A 21,727-nucleotide genomic window follows, 5' to 3' on the forward strand; every position below is an offset into this window, starting at 1 on the left:
CTTGCAAAAACAGGAAAGAAAACATTCAATTTTCCTGATATTTTAAGGTTCAAAAAGCAACAACAAAATGATACCTTTCGGGTTTTCTTTAAAATTCATTACAAAACACAAAAGAAAACAGATCCAGTTCCCCCTTCCAGGTCCCTTGTAAGCAACGCACCAGCGAGTGAGCCTTGCTTGAATATTCTGTTGTATTCTGCATTCATGTTGGGGAGAATTAAGGAGTCAGCATTAGTTAGTTGCAGCACATAACTCTGAATTAAGAACACTTCTAGATATAGGACAAACTGACCATGCCCTATGGATATAACTGCAATCCTCCTATTGCCAGATCTGTATCACTCATATTGTAGGGCAGGCAAAGTAGGATTCCAAATGAGTTCTACTGGCTTTCTGGTAAGTTGATTTCCTTGAGAGGAGGGAATCACTCTTCGTCTACACTGCCAAGGTGTTACCATCATTAGTGCGGGTGGAAGCCTTAGTATAGATAAGGCTCCCACAACCAGACCCATTTTTACCCCTGTATTAGTTATACCTGTTATCTAGCAGGTTTAACTAGCAGAGTGGTAAAAGTGCCAAAAGTCACTTGAGCTTTTTCTATGCCTTTTTGAACTGATGGGAATCTTTCTTCTTTTTCTTTTTAGTATAGACATGGTCTTGGTGCAAAATCCAATTGACAGTTGGTCAAGATTGTGGTTGCTATTAGTACCAGAGTTCTACTGTTGGCTGAGGGAGTCACTCTAAGCCAAAACAGAGGTCCCTCAGGAAAGGATAACTGAAATCATAGCTCATTTGGGACACACGAAGGAATTTGTGAGTGGTACAATTAAACACATGCACAGGCAGTTTCAGTATGAGCAGTGGGAAGGCTATTACTCCTTCAGCTTTAGATACAACGTTCCTCTCTTCGTCAGTTTTTCAACCCCCTATAAACCTCAGCTCCTGCCAATGTGAGATATATCTATCTATATCCATCCCCTAATATAGCTAGGCCAGGTCATTGTTTATAAAAGGTAGGCAGTAGATGAAATACCCTTCCTTTTCCTTGCTACTAACTATTCTCATTTAGAGACATGGGGCCAAATCATCCCCTTTGCTGAGAGGCAGGAGGGAGATGAGAGCACAACTATCAGCCAGATGTGGCCAGTAAGCACAGAAGGAAGAATGGAGCCAAAGTGGCACTGTCTCTCTTGTTGACTCACCAAGTCCACAGAAGTTACCCTGCTTTGTAGAGTTATATGAGGTGGATGGAGCTCTCAGTCTGACCCGAGGCAATCTGCACTATTTGTATTGGATTTTCCCACTGGAATTTGATTCTGCCCTAGGGAGAGTTAAAATCTTATTCATGGCTACTCCTCCATTCAGAAAGGGGGCATTGTGTAACTGTGGACCAGAAAACCAGAGTCATGCCATCTGGAGGAGAGATGAGGGACCAGGGAGAAGTACAGAGAGGCTGATTTCTACACAAGTGCCCTAATGTGCGGGTAGAACTGGAGTCCCTGTGAACAGTGGGCAGCTACATGATCAGAAAGCCACACCATTTATGCTATCTGCATGTCTACAGACCCACGAGGGGTTGTATGGTGGGAACTATGCACAGCCTCCGAGGTACTTTTTGCTTGTCTTGTTTTTTAGTGGGAGGCAATAAGCATTCTCAGTTTGATTAGGCCAGAGGTGAAGTTGATTTAGTGAGTGATACCCTGAAAAGCTGGTGAGCCATTTCATCATCAAATGGAGTCACAGAGAGCAACACAATAATCACAGTGTTACATCCTGGCATTGTGTTTCTGTTAAGACATTGCTGTACTGGAATTCAGCCTCATCACATGCTGAACAATATCAAGACACATGACACAGCAGTGTCAGAATGTCATTCCTTGATCGTCAGTGTGGGTTACTGTAGCTCCAGTCAGCAATACTTCTCTCTTTCACCCCTCTCTTTTCCCTTCCCCAGCACGGCTGCTTGAAGGGGTGGTTGCTAGGTGCCTTTAGCCTATTTGATATGCATAAACGGCATAACTGTGTTAATTATGCAATATAGGAGGTGGCTTTGACTGATGTGACGCTCATGCTCCTGGCGCTCAGGCAAAGCAAGGGGAGCTCCAGTCCTACCCATAGATTCAAAGGAACTGTAGGACAGGGTCCAAACACCACCCTATACTGGAAACCTACTGACCGCTATACTTACCTACATGCCTCCAGCTTCCATCCAGGACACATCACAGAATCCATTGTCTACAGCCAAGCCCTAAGATACAACCGAATTTGCTCCAATCCCTCAGACGGAGACAAATACCTATAAGATCTTTATCAAGCATTCTTAAAACTACAATACTCACCTGGGGAAGTGAGGAAACAGACTGACAGAGAGAGACGGGTACCCAGAAATCACCTACTACAGGACAGGCCCCACAAGGAAAATAACAGAACACCACTGGCCATCACGTACAACCCCCAGCTAAAACCTCTCCAGCACATTATCAACGATCTACAACCTATCCTGGAAAACAATCCCTCACTCTCCCAGACCTTGGGAGACAGGCCAGTCCTCGCTTACAGACAGCCCCCCAACCTGAAGCAAATACTTACCAGCAACTACACACCACACCACAGAAACCCTAACCCAGGAATCAATCCCTGTAGCAAACCTCGTGGCCTACTCTATCCCCATATCTACTCTAGCGACACCATCAGAGGACCCAACAACATCAGCCACACCATCAGAGGCTCATTCACCTGCATGTCTACTAATGTTATATATGCCAGCAATGCCCCTTTGCCATGTTCATTGGCCAAACCGGACAGTCCCTACGTAAAAGAATAAATGGACACAAATCGGACATCAGGAATGGTAACATACAAAAGTCAGTAGGAGAACATTTTAATCTTCCTGGACATTCTATAACAGATTTGAAAGTAGCTATACTTGAACAAAAAAACTTCAGAAACAGACTTCAAAGAGAAACAGCAGAACTAAAATTCATTTGCAAATTTAACACCATTAATTTGGGCTTGAATAGGGACTGGGAGTGGCTGGCTCATTACAGAAGTAGTTTTGCCTCTCCTGGAATTGACACCTCCTCATCTATTATTGGGAGTGGACTACATCCACCCTGATCGAATTGGCCCTGTCAACACTGGTTCTCCACTTGTAAGGTAACTCCCTTCTCTTCATGTGTCAGTATATTTATGTCTGCATCTGTAATTTTCACTCCATGCATCTGAAGAAGTGGCAGTTTTACCCACAAAAGTTTATGCTCAAATGAATCTGTTAGTCTTTAAGGTGCCACCGGACTCCTTGTTGTTTTTGTGGATGCAGACTAACACAGCTACCCCCTGATAGGTGCACCATTGTTTCAGTGGAAATTAGCAATGGTTCAGCAAGGTGATGGTTGGGGTCAGATTAGGTTTAGGTGAGGGATCAGGATTGGGATTAAAGGCTGAATCAGGGGTAGAGTCTGAGGTTCTAATGTAATGGAACTGTAATTCTGTGAGCTATTATGAAAATTCAGCTCAAAGTGAGGGAAGTCTTGCAAGATCTGCTATTCTCATGAGGTTTCCACCATTGTGTCCAAAACCTTGTGAGAGCCGCTTCTCACAAAATTTCAGCAGAATTTGAATGCAAATTGAAAAGAACTCCGGTTCTAGTTCTAGACCTGGCCCAGAATCCAAAATAAAGGAATGAGTTAAAATGTCAGAGTTCAAATCCAGCTTCCTACTCCTTTAAATTCAAAGGGATTCAGATTTGACCATTCTCTAGTGGAAAATATATATATATGTTACAAATGGCAATCCTATTGTTTGATATGTAGATATTGACCCATATGCCAAAGAAACCAGGGGAGGAAGAAACAGAGTAAATCTCTCTACAATTTCAATTAGCACAGGAACTGGCAAGCAGAGGGGCAAATGGAATTTAGATTTCTCTGCCTTCTCCTATATAGCTAAAGGTCTGGGCAAAAAGTTTTTATTGAAGAGAAAGGACTATAAAACCATAAGCACTCAGCTACGTAAACAACTGAGCAGTAAATAAGGAAAACAGGAAGGGAGGTGCTGAAATAAGAAGATGCAGGGTGTTGTCAGGAAACATACTGACCAGAACAATTTAGTGGCCTGAACTGGCAGAGCAAACATCTTTCAAGTGAAGATTTAGCTATATTTGTTGGGATAGGATTGGATTGGAGGAAAGCTGGAATTTGCACAGTCTTTACTCTTATATGCACAAATCATATGCATTAGCTAGGCATGTCTCATTAGGCACTTTCAGAAAAAAATAATGGAGGACCCACAGCATGTGGTGTCTCCACAATTTTTTGGAAGAGGCAAAATCCAGGCAGTCCATGTGCCTCTTTCTCTGCCAGTAGTTCTTCTGGCATGCAGCTAGAGTCCAATGCCAACATTCTGGGCTTCCACTCATCTCTGTCATGGAAACCTTTTATTTGAATTGTAGAGGGTAAGATGCTTTATTTTTTCTACTTTGTTCAAACGCTTGCATTAAACTGAATTTTAATGTTCTTGTTTTAAGTGGAACTTTTAAAGCAATTTCTGTCTTCTTTTTTTAATTTAAAGAGGAACAGCCAGAAATATAAAATCGAAGTCGATGACCAAATTCTGCTGTCAGATATATGAATCAGATTGATGGGCACCCCATACATAAATACAAGGGTAAAATGTGGCTTTAGAATTGATACCAAAAGGGCCAATCCAGCCACCAGCCGCACAAGGAATTTCTGTTAACGGCAATAGCTATTTTGAGAATGGATTGACAAGACATAGTTGAATTGATGTAAGGAGCACGCTGAAGAGAGAAAACTCCTTTTTGAAATTTTATTTTGTGTATTTTTAAGAAGTCACCTTATTTTTAATGTGTTCTCATAACACAAGACTTAACTCTGGGAATCACCACATACACTCAAGTCACACTGGAACCAAAGGAGCGTAGCACATTGTGAGGACTTTCAGAAGGACTGGGCTTAAAATTTGAATGCTTGTACACTGACCATACTGTCCTGAAAAAAGTAAAGTACTAGTAATGCCCTGGGTAAAACACTGTGGCATCTGGGCTCCTAGCAAATAGGGTATGGGAAGAAACACAATATAACTCTGCAGTTTCCATCAGCACAGGAACTGGCAAACAGAGGTGAAAAAATGGGATTTTTCTCTCTCTACCTTTCCCCATAGATCTTTACAAAACAAATTCAGTCGACATCATAAACCAAACAGCAAAGCAAATCAGAACATCTATCTTTTGTTTGCCATGGCACAAGAACTGTTGAACGGGGGAAAAAACCAAGCTGAGTTTAGCTCTATCAGCTCTTTCCTGGGGCTCAGTTCTTCTTTCCTCCAAGGGGTGCCACTGACTGCTTTGTTCTCTTTCCCATCTGTTCCTCTGCTCCTTCAGCAGTGACCTTACCAGACACTGGAGGAATGTAACATTAGACCACAGGAAGCTGTTGATAGCTCTAAATTTCAAGATATTTTTTCTGTCTATGAGTTCCTGGGCCCCAGACCGAGGAAGAGAATAACTGATCTTTCTTTGCCATTCATTGAATAATGGTAATTTGAATCTTTTATTTTTTCCCAGAGCAACTGTGAGGAGGAATGGAGAAAAACTGAAAGTGGTGATACAGAACTACAGTTTCCCATTATCCTGTTATCTTGGCAAATAATCACATTACAGCAATAATCCACTTGATCGCTTAAATAAATGGGGTGATTATTTTTAAAGCCAAGATAAAATTAGGTTTCTGTAACAAATGAAAACATTCCTTGTTTGTATCCTATAAAAAGACTTACAGAACCCAGAAGAATTTAGCACAGCTGCAATTACTGCTTAGCAAATACAAGGACTTCCTACGGTTTGTCTACACTGCAGTAGAGAGGTGTGATTCCCAGAGTGGGGAGACAGACTTGTGCTAGCTCAGCTCAAGCTAGTTTACTAAAATAGCAGTAGCTGCTTCCAATAGAAGTTTTTATCCAAGCTCTGGCATTGCCTTCCTTTGGAACTTTGGGCAAGTCCTTTACCTTCTCTGCCTCAGTTTCTCCATCCATAACATAGGGATAATATTACTTCCTCACTAAAGAGGGGTGTTTTGAGAATTAATTACTTAATGGTTGTAGAATACCATATAAGTATTATTAGTGTAAGAGAATAATTTCAGACTACTCTGCATATACTTTAGGAGATCCTCTGGAAATGAATGCAAAAATAGTATCAGATCTTTTAATAGCACTATGTGTGGGCGACTTACTCAGCAGAAGTCATCAAACAAATATTACGTTCTGTGCAGGTGTTTTCCTTCTCTGTTTATGAAGTCTCTCTGTTTACTTCTCTCAGTAGCTTAGCAGGAAATATTAGCAGGTGATGATGAGCCAAATCTTCTATGGTGCTCAGCACCCTTAACTGCCACAAAAATCTGTGGGATTTGAGGGTGCTTGCATCTTACTGGCATCTCTTAGCATCAGGACTCACGTTAGAGATACAATTAGGTTAAAGTCACTCTAAATAAAGAGACAAATTCAGCGAACACATACATGGGCACAAGCCCAGACTTCACCTGCTCCTGTGGCTGTAGAGTCTGTGCCTAGTTTTCCATTTTGACAACATATTATTAATGTGTTTGGGAGCGGGGAGGAAAAGGACTTTTTTTTTCAGTCATTTTGGGCCAGATTTTGATACCCTTAATCGCACTGAGTGGAACCTTACTCTGAAAAGAAAGGGACTGTTCACAATGTGATCAAGGGTGCTTGGATTTTGTGAGTAGCCTAAATCTACAGTACCACATCTTATGGATTGCTCACAAAAATATCATGTAAACCTCATTCAGCCAAAGGCAGCCAAATCAACATTTCAAAGAAAAATATGACTGGCCAAGTATTTTAGGCCATATAACCCTTTCCCTGCCACATGCATGTTTCTGACAAGATTCAGTAAATACACACAAAATGTGTGCTGTGCATTCATACCATATTGATCACAAAAAAACTGTCAGATAGGTTCCTATATTTCAAAAATAATTATACGAAGATTTCAAACCATTATATAAACTGCTATATGGTACTTGAAGACATCACTCCAATATACTTATGCCTCATGGTTTCCATAATAACTAATGTGCTTCAAAGACAAAGAGACTAAAATTAATAATAGTATTTATATGGTGTTTTTCATCTTCCAAGAGCTTCAAAAATGTTCATTAATTAATCCTCATAACAGCCCTATGCTCTAGGTAAGGAATATTATCTCTCTTTTTACTGTTTAGTAATTATGAGTGACTGTTAGGTTGGGCTGTGCAGGATCGAGCCTTTAATGCCAAACAAAGTCCCTTTGTGCTACTCCAGTAACGCAAGGGGGACTTAAAGCTGGCCTAAAGGGGCCCAGGGGTTCCCATGACATTAAAAAATCCTCCTGGTGATCACCTGCTCTCCTCCACTGTGTAGGATGTGGGTCAGAAATTAGAAAGTAGGTGGCTAAAGCACTCTGGATGCTGGTGATCTTGGGCCAGTGAAAGAGCCTTTCAGCCAGGCCCAGAATTGAGGGAGGCAGAAAGGCGGGACAGAGTCACCTTTGCTTCCCCCATTCTGCTCAGCATGATGTTGACACCTCTAAGGATCAAGACCTGGTAAAGTGCTATGAGATTCATGGATAAAGAGACAAAGTACTACACTATTATATGATCACTAACAGATGCTTTATAACATTGGTTCTCAACCTTTTTTCATTTGTGGAACCCAAACAAATTTCAAATGGATGTGCGGACCCCTTTGGAAATCTCAGATTTAGTCAGCAGACCCCCAGGGGTCCATGGATCACAGGTTGAAAACTACTGTTCCATGGTAACGACAACCTTTCGCAGATCCCTTAGACATAGGTAGTAGACCCCCAGGAGTCCGTGAACAACAGGTTGAGAACTACTGCTTTATACCATCTAGCAGGATCCATTAAAAAAAAAAAAAGCAAAATCCCACTAGTGAAAAAGAGTAAACTCAATGTATCAGAGAGTTATGATGAAATCAGTGCTGGTTTTGAAAGTATTAAATAGTAGTAATATATAAAATAATCACTTTGTTGCTAATTCTGAACAAATGCTGAGCTGTCACTTTAAAAGCACAAAGCAAGAGTATCTTCTACAGAATCTTAACCAACAGGATTGGTATGTATTAATGAATAAAGATCAGCAGTATCAGAACTGGCTAAGTTATTTTTCATTTCAGAATTGTGACCCACTACCCACAAGTTCTTAGTTATCTTGAAATGAAACTGCAAGTTTCAGGAACATCTAAATAGCTTTTCTTTTGTTTTCCTAAGGAACCTAATCTTACAAAAAACAAACATACAGGAGGGCAAAGGGACATTTTGAATATGATTTTAACCAAAACATGTTTTTCCTATTCAAATATTATGATGTCCTTCAAATATATAAAACACAGCACAGGAAAACTGTTAAGAAGCCTATATACACATCTTAAGGGGCTTTGCTTTTATGATTATTATAATGTCAATAGAATCCCTTCAAGTGTTTGCATAACTTTATCGCTCACAGTTATCAGTGTAGCATTTAACCTCTCTCTCTCTCTGGCTTGCATATGTTGTTGCTTGCAGACTGTATTGTCCCTGCTTGTCTGGGCCTGATCCTGCTTTCTTCGAAGAACCATCCCTCCCCATGAACGTGGGCCTTGTCCCATTACCCATTTAGCCAGGAGGGTGGGTGCCGCAATTAGCCCCAACCATTCTGGTCCCCTTTCTTCATTTCCTTTCTCTCTTGTTGCTCTAAGGTGATCATTCTGCCAAGTAGGTAGGGAACCTTTCTGAGAGAAAGCACAGGTACAGTGTGTTATCTTGAAAAATTTTCTTTACACATCTTATGATTTGTCTGTTTGTTCAGTCACTGTTGGTGCTATTAGGGAAGAAATGCTTCTTAACAATGTAATATTATATTGTCTTGGTGCAATCTAGATGGAACGTGACTCCCTGCTTCTTAGCTCATGGCTGCTGCTGTCCTACTATGGCTACTGCTTCCTACCCGCAGAAGGCTATTCCCTGAGCCTAGGGCAGGTAAGAGTGGGTACTTAAATTGATCAGGTTTCGTCCTGAGCCCAGGACGGGTAAGGGTGGGTGCCTTATGCCCCAAGCCCAGGATGGGAAAGGGTGGGGTGCCTAAATTAACCAGGTTACGCCTTGAGCCCATTGTAGGGTAAAGGTGGGATGTCCTAGATTGTGCACACACTCTTACCTGCACTAAAAGCTACATTAATGTTAACTATTTACTTGTAAAATACTTGACTTACCACAACAACCACACTCAGTATGGCCCAAGCCTGCTCCTACTGAAATCAATGGCAAAATTCCACTGACTTCAGTGGAACATGATTTGGCCTCCTAACATTGGGCATACTACATATCTTAAGGCACTGAAGTTAACACACAAGCAAAATCCTGCTCACCTTTCTTACACCAATGAATTCAGCATTACTACACATATAAATAAGATCAGCAAGACTGGGCTCCATATGCAACAATATAAGAAGTAGATACGTGCAACATGACCGAGTTACAACTGCTGTGGAAACTCTAGCCCAGCTCATCCACTCCAGCAGTAAAACCCATAGGAGGAAGACGAGGGAAGGAAAGATATGTAAGGATTGCTTTGTGAAGATGCCCCCATAGTGTTCTGTCAAGAAGATGGAGTTTGCCTCATATGCAAAAGCCTATGCTAGAGATAATTATAAACAGTTATGGGTTTTTAAAAATTATTTATTTAATAAGTTTTAACAAGCTTATAAATCTTTGCCATATGTAAATATCAGAAACAAAACAATCATTACAACAGTTAGATTTTGTTTAAAGAGACATTATACAGGAATATAGTCACAGATCTTTCAATTTAACAAGGTGTTATGGTATTATTGAGTGAGCATCGTTATAAAACTATGTTGTTTCCAATGAAGCATGTTTTTAATCATGACTGTCCTTGTCCACATGTAGAACAAAATTATGTTTAATACGGTCTTTGTTAAAAGACTAACCTATTATCTAACACAATGCATTTTTCCCAGTAGAAATAAAGCCTACAACAGTGGTTCTCAAACTTGTTCCGCCACTTGTACAGGGAAAGCCCCGGGTGGCCGGGCCGGTTTGTTTACCTGCCGCGTCCTCAGGTTCAGCTGACTGCGGCTCCCAGTGGCCGCAGTTCGCTGCTCCAGGCCAATGGGAGCTGCTGGAAGCGGCGTGGGCCAAGGGACGTACTGGCCGCCACTTCCAGCAGCTCCCATTGGCCTGGAGCAGCGAACCGCGGCCACTGGGAGCCGCAGTCAGCCGAACCTGAGGACGCGGCAGGTAAACAAACCGGCCCGGCCACCCAGGGGCTTTCCCTGCACAAGCGGCAGAACAAGTTTGGGAACCACTGGCCTAGAGATTTGCGGCAGTGCAGCTACACTGGTAGCTAGCAAGTGATAGCTGTAATTGGGGCAAATTCACTGTGTAGAAAAGGACTAATATTTTGCCTGCAAATATGTTGATTTAGAGGGGTCTTCATTAAGATCTTGACTGCTTTATAATTATGAAGGGCTATGGGTGCCAGGGGCTCCCTTGGCTCCCCCTCTCCGCCCCCGGGATTACTGTCCATCATTCACACTCTTTCCCCCCATATTTCATAACACATGAGGGGTTCTATGAGTCAAACACACAAGAAAGGGAGCATAAGAACAGTCATACTAGGTCAGACCAATGGTCCATCTAGTCCAGTATCCTGTCTTCCAACAGTGGCCAATGCCAAGTGCTTCAGAAGGAATGAACACAACAGGCAATCATCGAGTGATCCATCCCCTGTCATCCCAGCTTCTGGCAATCAGAGGCTAGAGACACCAGAGCATGGGATTGCATCCCTGACCATCTTGACTAATAGCCATTGGTGGACTAGCCTCCATGAACTTATCTAGTTCTTTTTTTGAATCCCAGACAAAAATCTGGTTGAAAACAAATAAAGGCAAAGGTGGTCTCTCTCTGAGGCAGTCTTTCAGGATTCAGCTCTATGAGCTTGGTCTATCAGTTTATTGCCTCTTAGTGGGGCCTACCTTCTGCCCCTCCACTTGGGGCATACTGCTTTGCTGCCAGTCAGTGCAGCTTCAGGAAAGATTTGGCCTGTGACTGTCTCCTTCTCAGCTGACCTGTCTCTGTTGTCAGCAATCTGAGGTGGAACAGCCTTCTTCCTGTTCACCAACCCTTCCTGTGACAGGTTTCCCTTTTTAAGTTCTTCCCACTCCAGGCTGATCTAGCCTTGCAGGTGTGCCTCATTAGGACTGAACAGGCCCAGAAGGGTTTGTTAGTCTCCCTTTCCTGCAAGCCAGAGTGAGGGCATGTCCCTTCACAAGAGCATAAAGAAAACCTGTCAGTTCCTCCTGGTTGCCCATTCCTATTATATGAGATAAAGAGCACACTAGAAAGGGCAGTAATGAAAGGGCAGTAATTTTAAAATAAATATAACACAACCCTGCTTTACACACCATATATTCAATCTGAGTAAGCTCATGTGTATATATTTCTAGATGAAAGAATGCCTACGCAATAGGCATATGTATATCCTGAAGAACAGCTTCAGTGCATGCTTGTTTCAATAAGGAAAATTAATATAGTGCTTATGTACTATATCCAATTTTAAATCTTTCTTTACTTCTTTATTTCTAAAATGGGCATTCTTCAAACCTGGTCATTTTTATGGAATCTGCCATCCTACTCATAAGGATCTGAATCCAGGAACCACCAAGAATCTCAGAAAAAACAGAGTATTTCCTTCATAGGACTAAAGTTATCTAAATGATCTAACCGTTAAAACTAATATTAGCTATTTTAATTATTTACAACGGTCTTTAAGTAGGGGCAAGAAAATATGAATGACAAGCTAGCAAGGAGAGCCAGAGGAAATGGAGGAAACTAAGGATATGTGGGTAATGTAACTCCTTATATATCCTGGCATGAAGGATTACTTAATTCACTGATCATACAAAAGTGACCAAATCAGATTCAACAAACCTTTCCATACATATAAACAAAATCACCTTTGGGCTGGAAAAAGTACATGAACAATTACAGGGTAATTTCACTGAAGAGTTGCAAGTGCCTAAAACAGGAACTTACAATGGAAGTGCTTCCTTAAGTAGAATGCCACTACTTTCATGCAAAAAACCTAATGTTTTATAAAAGGGGTATATGGGCTACTCCTGTTGATGTGTGAGTGGGAGTCTATTTATATATGAGATGCTATGAAGTTTTTATTGCCTTGAGTTTGGGATGAATATAGTATTCATGACTCATGAAACTGTGAGGGAGTTATGCAGAACTTCCAAAACAAGTGGCAATAAAAAGTTGATAGGTCCCATGTCTTCTGAAATGGGTTGCGAAGTTACGTTTAGGGGAGTCTTTTAGCACTACATATATAGTGTACATTATAAGGCTCCAAAGTTACGAGTTATTACTATTTAAGAATTCCCCAGATGTTAAGGATATTTTACAAAAGAGAGAAGAGTTCTGAGAAAAGAAAACTCAAGGTCTAATGGCTAGATTTCCTCAATATACTGAGGAAACTCAGAAATGCTGCAGCCTTTCATAAAAGTGTATCATTGGTGCAGCTAGAAAGACTTTCCCTTTTTCCCAGTGACTGAGTGAATGAATTAAAAAAAAATTATATCAAACATTAGCGATTATATAATGTGCCAGATACAGTAGTGAAAAATAGGGAACTTGATGGCATTTAATGTTATGATTAAATAAAGGTATATATATATATATATATATATATATATATATATATATATATATATATAAAAAGGGAAGTTGATTATGAATGATACAGCTTTAGGCAAAATATTGTAAGCTTTAATGACAGGGCTTACTTAATGAGCAATCCTGTTAGGGAAAAAATGGGGTTGTGTTAAAATTGACTTATTTTCATTTACTGACAAAGTGAAGAATTAAGGCTAATATTTGCAATCAAACCTGCTTATGCTGTAAATTTAGTGAAATACACCTGTGCTGAAAAAGTCAGTAAATAAAAGGAACTGAAACCAAATAGTGTGTTCATAAGGACACTTGATCACAGGAATAATCAGAAAAGTAACTGTTTGATTAATAATGCACAGAGTCAGCTCAATCACACATACCAAGGTCCCACCATTGTTGTTAAAACAAAGAAAATAAAAATGGAAGATTTATACAGCTATTCCAGCTTGCTGGAGAATAACAGTTCTTGAAGTGACTTTGCATTGCCTGTTGTTTTCTGCACTGTTTTTGCCACTCAATACATTTCTATTTTTTGAAAATGATCTTTATTAGTTCACAACACATACTGCAGAATGGATAGTAGTACTCAAATTACACAGTACTTGTAAATGTGAAGCAAACATCACAAAACTCATCAGTTCAGAAAAACAAAAAGTCATTTATAAATGAACAGCAAGCACTACATAACTGATAAGCTTAGGAAAACACAGTCATATTTATAAATGTACAGTAAGCACTACCCAGTTCCTAGCAGCACCCAAAACTCCAGGCCAAAGAGCACTGCAGCAGAGAACGCTACTGTGGCAAACTGTTAAAGTGCTCTTTCAAATCCTCCCTCAACCGTACAGCTCCGCATTGAGTTCTTGTAATGACCCTTCTGTCTGGCTGTTCAAAGTCTGCAGTCAGCTGCTCTACCTCTACCTTTCACCCCGGAGGCAGCTTTTCCCCCTTTGCCTCATAGATATTATGCAGGACACAACAGACAACTATAACCATTGGGACATTTTTCTCCCTGAGATCCAATCTAACGAGTAAACACTATGAGCATTGCTTCAACCTACCAACTATCATTCTGCACCTGCTCAATTGGTATTTGAACCTTTCCTTGGTACTGTCAAGATGGCTAATGTATGGCTTCATGAGCCAGGGGAACAAGGGGTAAGCTGGGTCCCCCAGAATCACTATTGGGATTTCAATATTGCCAATGGTAATCAACTGTTTGGGAAAGAAAATCCATGCTTGCAGGTTTATGAACAGTGCCAGGGTTCTTAAAGATGTGAGCATCATGCAATTTCTCTGACCAGCCCACCCTAATATTGGTGATGAAATGTCCCTGACAATCCACCTATGCTTGTATAACTATAGAAAAGTACCCTTTCTGATGATGTACTCTGTGACAAAGTGAGTTGGAGCCAAAATAGGGATAAGCATGCCATGTATTGCTCTGCTGCGGTTCAGGAATCCCATTGCTGCAAATCCAAGCTCTATGTCCTTCACATTTCCAAGAGTCACAGGGGATGATTAATGGCCCTGCACATTTGCATGATAATGGCCCCCCACTGTGGATTTTCCAACTCAAAACTGATTTCCCACTGAGCAGTAGCAATCCAGGATTGCAAGCATCCAGAATATGTTGTTATTAATAATAATAATAAATAATAAGGCATCCTTGTTAAAATCTTGAAATGGATTTCAAATAAAACCTGAGTTTTCTCCTTAGAGATATAGAATTTCTTATACTTATTAGAAATTTTCAGGCACTGAGGTAAAATTATTTTGTTACCTAGGTAGCTGACAAGTTTTTAAGATAACATGGACAGAAAAAAAAAAAGAACTGGGTTTGTGTCTTCCTTTATTTATTTGATTCTTTATGATATAAAGAATCCTTGAAAGTTTGTTTTGTTTTACTTATTTATATTAGAAATTCTAGTTTCTTCTTTGCTGTTTTTTCCTTAGAAGACTCTCTGAATAACTAGAGAAATAGCAAGATTATGACATGACAAATATCAAAGAAGAGAAATCTGAGCAAGAGGAAGGTATTTTAGGCAGATGTTTAAAATTTGGGGGGGGTTCTTTCTTTTTTTAAAATTATTTTTGCTTTTGTAGCACATATTAAACTTCAACACCTGACAAACAGTTGGAAGGAAAGTTCTTTGTGAAAAAAATCACCGCCCTGTCTCAGGGTGTAACAGGGTGGTTTGCCCATGAGCTGGAGAGCCTAGGGCTAAGCCAGCTCTGATTACAGGATGAGACACCCATGCATTTAATTAGGTGATCCCAAAGTAAAACATAGCAGGAAGCTGCAGGGATGGCACTTTTGCAATGAGGGAACTGCAGAGTGAAGCTACAGGGAGAGAGGTCTCCTGCAGTGGTCCCTGAGGAAGGGACAGTTCCTCAGGTGGAAGGAGGGGCTGTGCCCAGCTTAAGCCTGGGTGGAAGACTGTTTTTGTGTCTGAGAACTTTATTAATTTAATTAAAAAGACCTCACACTCTAAGAAGGGCTGTGACTGAAAGAGAAGCAGTGGAGTTTGTCGAAAACAGGGCCAGGAGGCACAGCCAAGGCACACCTGGCCGTGAGGGGGTGTTTGGGTAGCAGCCGGCTCTGTTACAGGCCCTAAAAAGGCTACCACTCTAAGGCCTGGTCTACAGTGGGCGGGGGGATCGATCTAAGTTACACAACTTCAGCTATGTGAATCATAGCTATGCTACAATCATAATACAAATAATTTTAAATTTAAAGTGCTTTATGTTATGTTATATCACGCCACTTAAGGAAAAGAAAGGGTTTGAGTTGCCAGTGGTAAGATTCAAGTCTGCAGCTCTTATGCAACACTTTTCATCAGTAGATCTCAAAGCTCTTTACAAATGATTTTAACATCATAAATGGTAATTGTTTAAAAAAACTAATCCTATTTTAGTCATGGGTATCACTTCAGTTTTTTCCAAAGGGAGGAGACTTTTATCACCTTTAGAGTTCCTGGATATTGACAACTCCATTAACTTCCTGCATGACAAACTAGTAGTGTCTGTGATGAAACTGAGGGTTATAAGCACTCAGCCACTGGTTTCACTTCTCACAACAAACCAATTATTCACCAGCACGCCAGGAATTCCATTCCATTGTGGTTTACTCAAATGAAAACACTTGAGCAATGGTCAATATCCTACTGGTGAAATCCTTTTTGTAAAAAAATAATTCTAATAAACTGATAATTTCACTTATAAAAAACCCACACGTTATTAATGACCATAGGGGAAAGTAATTCTGCCTAGCCCAATGGGACCCTGGTCTCTAGATGTATCACAGTACAAGTATGAAACATAATAATAATAATGAGATAGATACATCTAAATTCTCTCTCTCTTCCTGCCCACTAACAGTAATAAGTTTAAAATAACGAAAACATTAAATGCCTGATATAAAACCACAATGAAAAGAATTTCAAATGGGAGCCATTCAAAAGTAATTTAGAAGAGGATAACTAAATGTGCTTACAAGTGGTGGAGGGTCTCATTGCCTGGTTTAATACCAGATCCTCAATATTATAACTAGGGCTGTCAAGCGATTAAAAAAATTAATCATGATTAATCACGTGATTAATCACACTGTTAAACAATAACAGAATACCATTTATTTAAATATTTTTGGATGTTTTTTACATTTTTAAATACATTGATTTCAATTACAACACAGAATACAAAGTGTACAGTGCTCACTTTATATTTATTTTTGATTACAAGTATTTGCACTGTAAAAAAACAAAAGAAATAGTATTTTTCAATTCACTTAATACAAGTACAGTAGTGCAATCTCTTTATCATGGAAGTTGAACTTACAAATGTAGAATTATGTACAAAAAAACCTGTCTTCAAAAATAAAGCAATGTAAAATTTTAGAGCCTGCAAGTCCACTCAGTCCTACTTCTTGTTCAGCCAATTGGTCAGACAAACAAATTTGTTTATATTTGCAGAAGATAATGTTGCCCGCTTCTTGTTCACAATGTCACCTGAAAGTGAAAACAGGCATTCTTATAGGACTGTTGTAGCCAGCATCACATTATATTTACATGCCAGATGTGCTAAAGATTCATATGTCCCCTTCAACCACCATTCCAGGGGCATGTGTCCATGCTGATGACAGGTTCTACTCTATGACAATCCAAAGCAGTGCGGATTGATGCATGGTCATTTTCATTATCTGAGTCAGATGCTACCAGCAGAAGGTTGATTTTCTTTTTTGGTGGTTCGGGTTTTATAGTTTCCGCATCGGAGTGTTGCTCGTTTAAGACTTCTGAAAGCATGTTCCACACCTCGTCCCTCTCAGATTTTAGAAGGCACTTCAAATTCTTAAATCTTGGGTTGAGTGCTGTAGCTATCTTTAGAAATCTCACATTGGTACCTTCTTTGCATTTTGTCAAATCTGCAGTGAAAGTGTTCTTAAAATGTGCTGGGTCATCATCCAAGACTGCTATAACATGATATATATGGCAGAATGCGGGTAAAACAGAGCAGGAGACATAGAATTTTTCCCCAAGGAGTTCAGTCACAAATTTAATGAATGCATTATTTTTTTAATGAGCATCATCAGCATGGAAGCATGTCCTCTGGAATGGTGGCTGAAGCATGAAGGGGCATATGAATGTTTAGCATATCTGGCCCGTAAATACCTTGCAATGCCGGCTACAACAGTACCATGCAAATGCCTGCTCTCACTTTCAGGTGACATTGTAAATAAGAAGAGGGCATTATCTCTTGTAAATGTAAACAAACTTGTTTGTCTGAGCGATTGGCTGAACAAAAGAAGTAGGACCGAGTGGACTTGTATGCTCTGAAGTTTTACATTGTTTTGTTTTTGAATGCAGCTATATAACAAAAAAATCTACATTTGTAAGTTGCACTTTCAAAAAGAAGAGATTGCACTACAGTATTTGTATGAGGTGAACTGAAAAATACTATTTCTTTGATCATTTTTACAGTGCAAATATTTGTAATAAAAAATAATATACACTTTGATTTCAATTACAACACAGAATACAATATATATGAAAATGTAGAAGAACATCCAAAATATTTAATAAATTTCAATTGGTATTCTATTGTTTAACTGTGTGATTGAAACTGCGATTAATTTTTTAAATTGCGATTAATTTTCTTTAGTTAATCGCATGAGTTAACTGCGATTAATCGACAGCCCTAGTTATAACCTATCATTTAAAATGACTTTCCTCAACTTTTTCTTAAATAATCCAGTATGTTTTAATCCAGGGACAAACAGATTTTTCTGGCCACTATCAAATGCAATGTGATGACTAAAATAAAGCTCACATGCATGTTTTGTTTTCATAGTAAAATAAAGTTTATGGATCAAATTAGACCATCACAAATATACACTCACATATAACATGCAAAAATGGAAAGTTTTAGACAACCTCAACTAGTGGAGTTGCTGTCAGTCACCTATAATAAAAACTACATAGATAAATATAAGCTACATTTCCACACAACAATCTCTTTAAACATAGATTTTAGAGAGACTGAAAGCAAAACAAGCATATATTATATAATATAAATAGTCCCTCTCTACTTTACAGTTGCTGTAACAAGAACTCCTTACCATTGGGAGCCACGGTTTTGCATGTTTTTGCTGCTGTGATAGCCAGAACATGACTAGACCTATCATTGCTCTATAGCACAATTTAATAACATTATCTTATGGGGAAAAAAAAACCCAAAACTAAAAAACCACATACATACCAGTCAGGAAAACAATGCTAACAACAAAAACTAATGTTAAGTGCCTACTCTTCAGAAGAACTGATAGTCAGCAACATTCCCATTTAAAATCAAATCTGTCTTAACTGTCACTGAAATAATACCTTCACGATACATATTTAACATTCTAACACAACTAACACAATGTTAGATTCTAACACAATGTTTGATTTCCTCTATCTACAAAACAGGTTTTTTGTTTTTTTTTCTTGGGCTGAAAACTCAACAATGGACAATTAGAATATTAATTACAGGAAAAAGAAAGTTGGTCTTCAAAATAAAAACTTCATCTTATCTGTACACAGCAAAACATTAAAAATGTGTTTATTTCAAAGTTGGGGGGAGGAAGAATGATAAAGGGCCCTTTCCTCTTGACTGAGACTATGTCTATCAACCTTCAACCTACTGAGAGTTTGATGTGGAAATTTTAAATCCCCCAAGTACCATGTAAGTACAATGCAAAACAATTATAGGCTCCAGATGTATCATCTCTAGAAGTAACTTCATAACTGCCCTTTTGTCAAATATATAATATACATGGAACATTCATTCACTCATTATACATGTCTATGTGTTCTGGCCAGCAGGAGACAAATGTGCTACATTACACAGTACACCTTTCTTGTGAACCACCATGACATTATCACTTTAAACCTAGATCAATTTGTAATCACCACAGGTAGTGCTTAATGTGCTGCACATTCTAATTGAAGCAGCAAAAAATAGCCAACCATTACCCTTCTCTTACAGATATACACACTTTTATTTAAACTCTCACCTAGCTTTCACAGATCTTTAGACTGCAAACTCTATGGGGCAGGAACTTGTGTGTTTGACACAGTTCACTTATTGTGCAGCACCATGCACACTTAGCACAACGAACCATCAATAATACTATTAAATAAACAAACAAAAATCCCCAAACAAACTGACAAGAAATGGGATAAATGCCATTCCTCTGAAATAATGGTTGGTGATTGGGGGAGGAATCACACCTTTGATTGTCTCTGATTATACTTATGATTCACTCCTGGTTAGACCCTTGATGAGGCAAGGTAGCCCAGGAAAAGTATAGTGCCTCTCAAATAGCTAGTTTGAGTTAAGTGCATATCCCAATTAAAAAACAACAACAACAACAAAAAAAACCAGACCAGTTTGGTTCTTTTATTTCTGTTTGGAGACAAGTTGTGTTAACTGCACATAGCAACAAAGAGTTAATTAACCAAATCCTCTTACCACCTGTCACTTAGAATGAAATGACCACATAAGATCTGAGGAATTAAGGAATTAACAAATCCTGAGGAATTAAGGCTTGGTCTCATAATGCATTAGAAATAGAATGGCTTCCCTTCCTCCCTTCCCAGCACCATGAACACGCACTCACCCTCTGGGTGATGGTTTTCCCCTCTTTGACTTGCACTGCCAAGCCCAAATCAGACAATCTGCAGTTGCCATTATCATCCAGGAGAACATTTTCTGGCTTCATGTCCCTGTACAGGATTCTGATGGAGTGGAGATGCAGAATCCCGCAGGTGATCTGAGCCGAATAAAAGATGATCCTGTTCATTTCCAAGCCCCTCTCTCCCACGTTGTAGATGTGGTATTTAAGATCCCCTCCATTCATGAGGCTCATAACAAGACACAGGTGACTCTTGCTTTCATAGGCATATGCCAGGGTGACTATGAAAGGGCTGTTAACTTTCTCCAGGATCTCCTTCTCCAGAAGAGCCATCTTCTCCCCACCTTTCTTCTTCAGCCTCTTCTTATCCAGTTTCTTGCAGGCATACATCTTGCCGGTATTTTTCACCTGGATGGCACAAACCTAGAGGATCAAGATGGAAAGAGAAAGGAAGGGGCTTTACAAATACAGACTGGAGATGAATTAAGAGCAGAGGTGGATGGGGTCTAAGGAAGCAAGGTGTACCTTGCCATCCTTTCAGAGGGCATTGCTAGTGATCAGCCTGACAGAGCACTGGATGGGGATATAATGGGAGTAGGCCTATTCTGCACGGATGGGAGCCTGTCTTATCCTTATCCAAAACTCTTGAGGACCTGATGGAGTTTTCAGAAGTTCCCTTTACTGACCAGCATGTGGATGCTTTGGGGCAATAAAGTGGAGAAGGGGTTACATCACACTGGTTTGCCCAAGGAGGAAGATAGTTTATCAAGGTTTTTGACATCTTCCTAGTCTATTATAGGCTCCTCTTTGCATTGCCCATACCCACCCACTAGACCAGGGAAGGGATGGATGGCAGTCACCCTACCTCTCCGAAGCCACCTTTGCCCAGCACTCGAAACTCGTAGAAGTACTTCTCATTCACTGGCTGCCTCTCAAAGACTTTCCACTGCAGGAACTTGTCATAGAAGGGGGTTCTCTGGAAGTCCTGGAAGGGTTTGTCCCGGAGGAAGGCCCTGGTCTCCTCTTTGGCCAGCTGCATGATACTCTCATAGTCCTTCTCGGTGGCTGCCTGGCACTTGCTGGCCAGGTCTGGGCTCATGAAGGCTAGGAAGCCCTTGGAGCCAGACTTCAGGAAATTGGTGACCAAGCTCTGCATGATGCCACTCTTGGCATTGTTCTCCGCCAGCTCCCAGTTGGACACCTCATCCAGGAAGTCCTTGGCCACCAGGTATTCAGGCATGGTCTCTAAGAAATCCCTGAAGAACCTTTTGCCAATGGGCTGCTGCTCGCAGATGCTCTCATACTCAGCCGGGAGGGCCTGCCTGACCTCTGTGCAATGCTCAGGCTTGGGCAGTGAGAGGCTCTTGCGCCTCCTCTGCATCTCCTTGGTGTCCCCATCTGTGCTCTTCCTGGCCTGCAGGTATGCTGTGTTGGCAATCAGGTTGTCCAGGCCCCCCATGTCACACATCTTGGCGAGCTCTTGGGGTGGCAAAGCCTGGCTGGGGCAAAGTCACTCACTGGTCCTGGGGCTGTCCTGCACCTCACCCTGCCTGTGTGTGTTCGTGTGGCCTTCAGAGAGACACTGAGGAGACTAGCTACTTTAGCATTAAATACCTCTCAAGGATTTTCGCTAAGTACCTTTAGGTGTATGTACCATTTGTGGAAAGTGACTGGTAAGAGGTTTCTCTTTAAGGAGCTTTGGAGTTGCTATCTATAGCGAGCAGGATGACATCCCAGGAAAACCTTCCCACTGCCGTCACTGAATAGACACAGCTTGGCTG

At 40.4% G+C, this 21,727-nt stretch overlaps 1 protein-coding gene across 1 annotated transcript in view; it reads right to left on the reverse strand.

Annotated features, from left to right (window-relative positions):
- GRK7 (G protein-coupled receptor kinase 7) overlaps window positions 1–21,727 on the reverse strand; it is a 34,475-nt gene extending 12,748 nt beyond the window's left edge. Inside the window, exons 1-2 of the mRNA XM_048865434.2 lie at window positions 20,812–21,727; window positions 19,932–20,369 (exon numbers count right to left, since the gene is read on the reverse strand). Coding sequence (XP_048721391.2) covers window positions 19,932–20,369; window positions 20,812–21,414 — 1,041 coding nt within the window. The 5' untranslated portion in view covers window positions 21,415–21,727. The remainder of the gene's footprint in view (window positions 1–19,931; window positions 20,370–20,811) is intronic.

The sequence above is a fragment of the Caretta caretta genome, chromosome 9, assembly GCF_965140235.1.
Source record: "Caretta caretta isolate rCarCar2 chromosome 9, rCarCar1.hap1, whole genome shotgun sequence".
Classification (NCBI taxonomy): Eukaryota; Metazoa; Chordata; order Testudines; family Cheloniidae; genus Caretta; species Caretta caretta.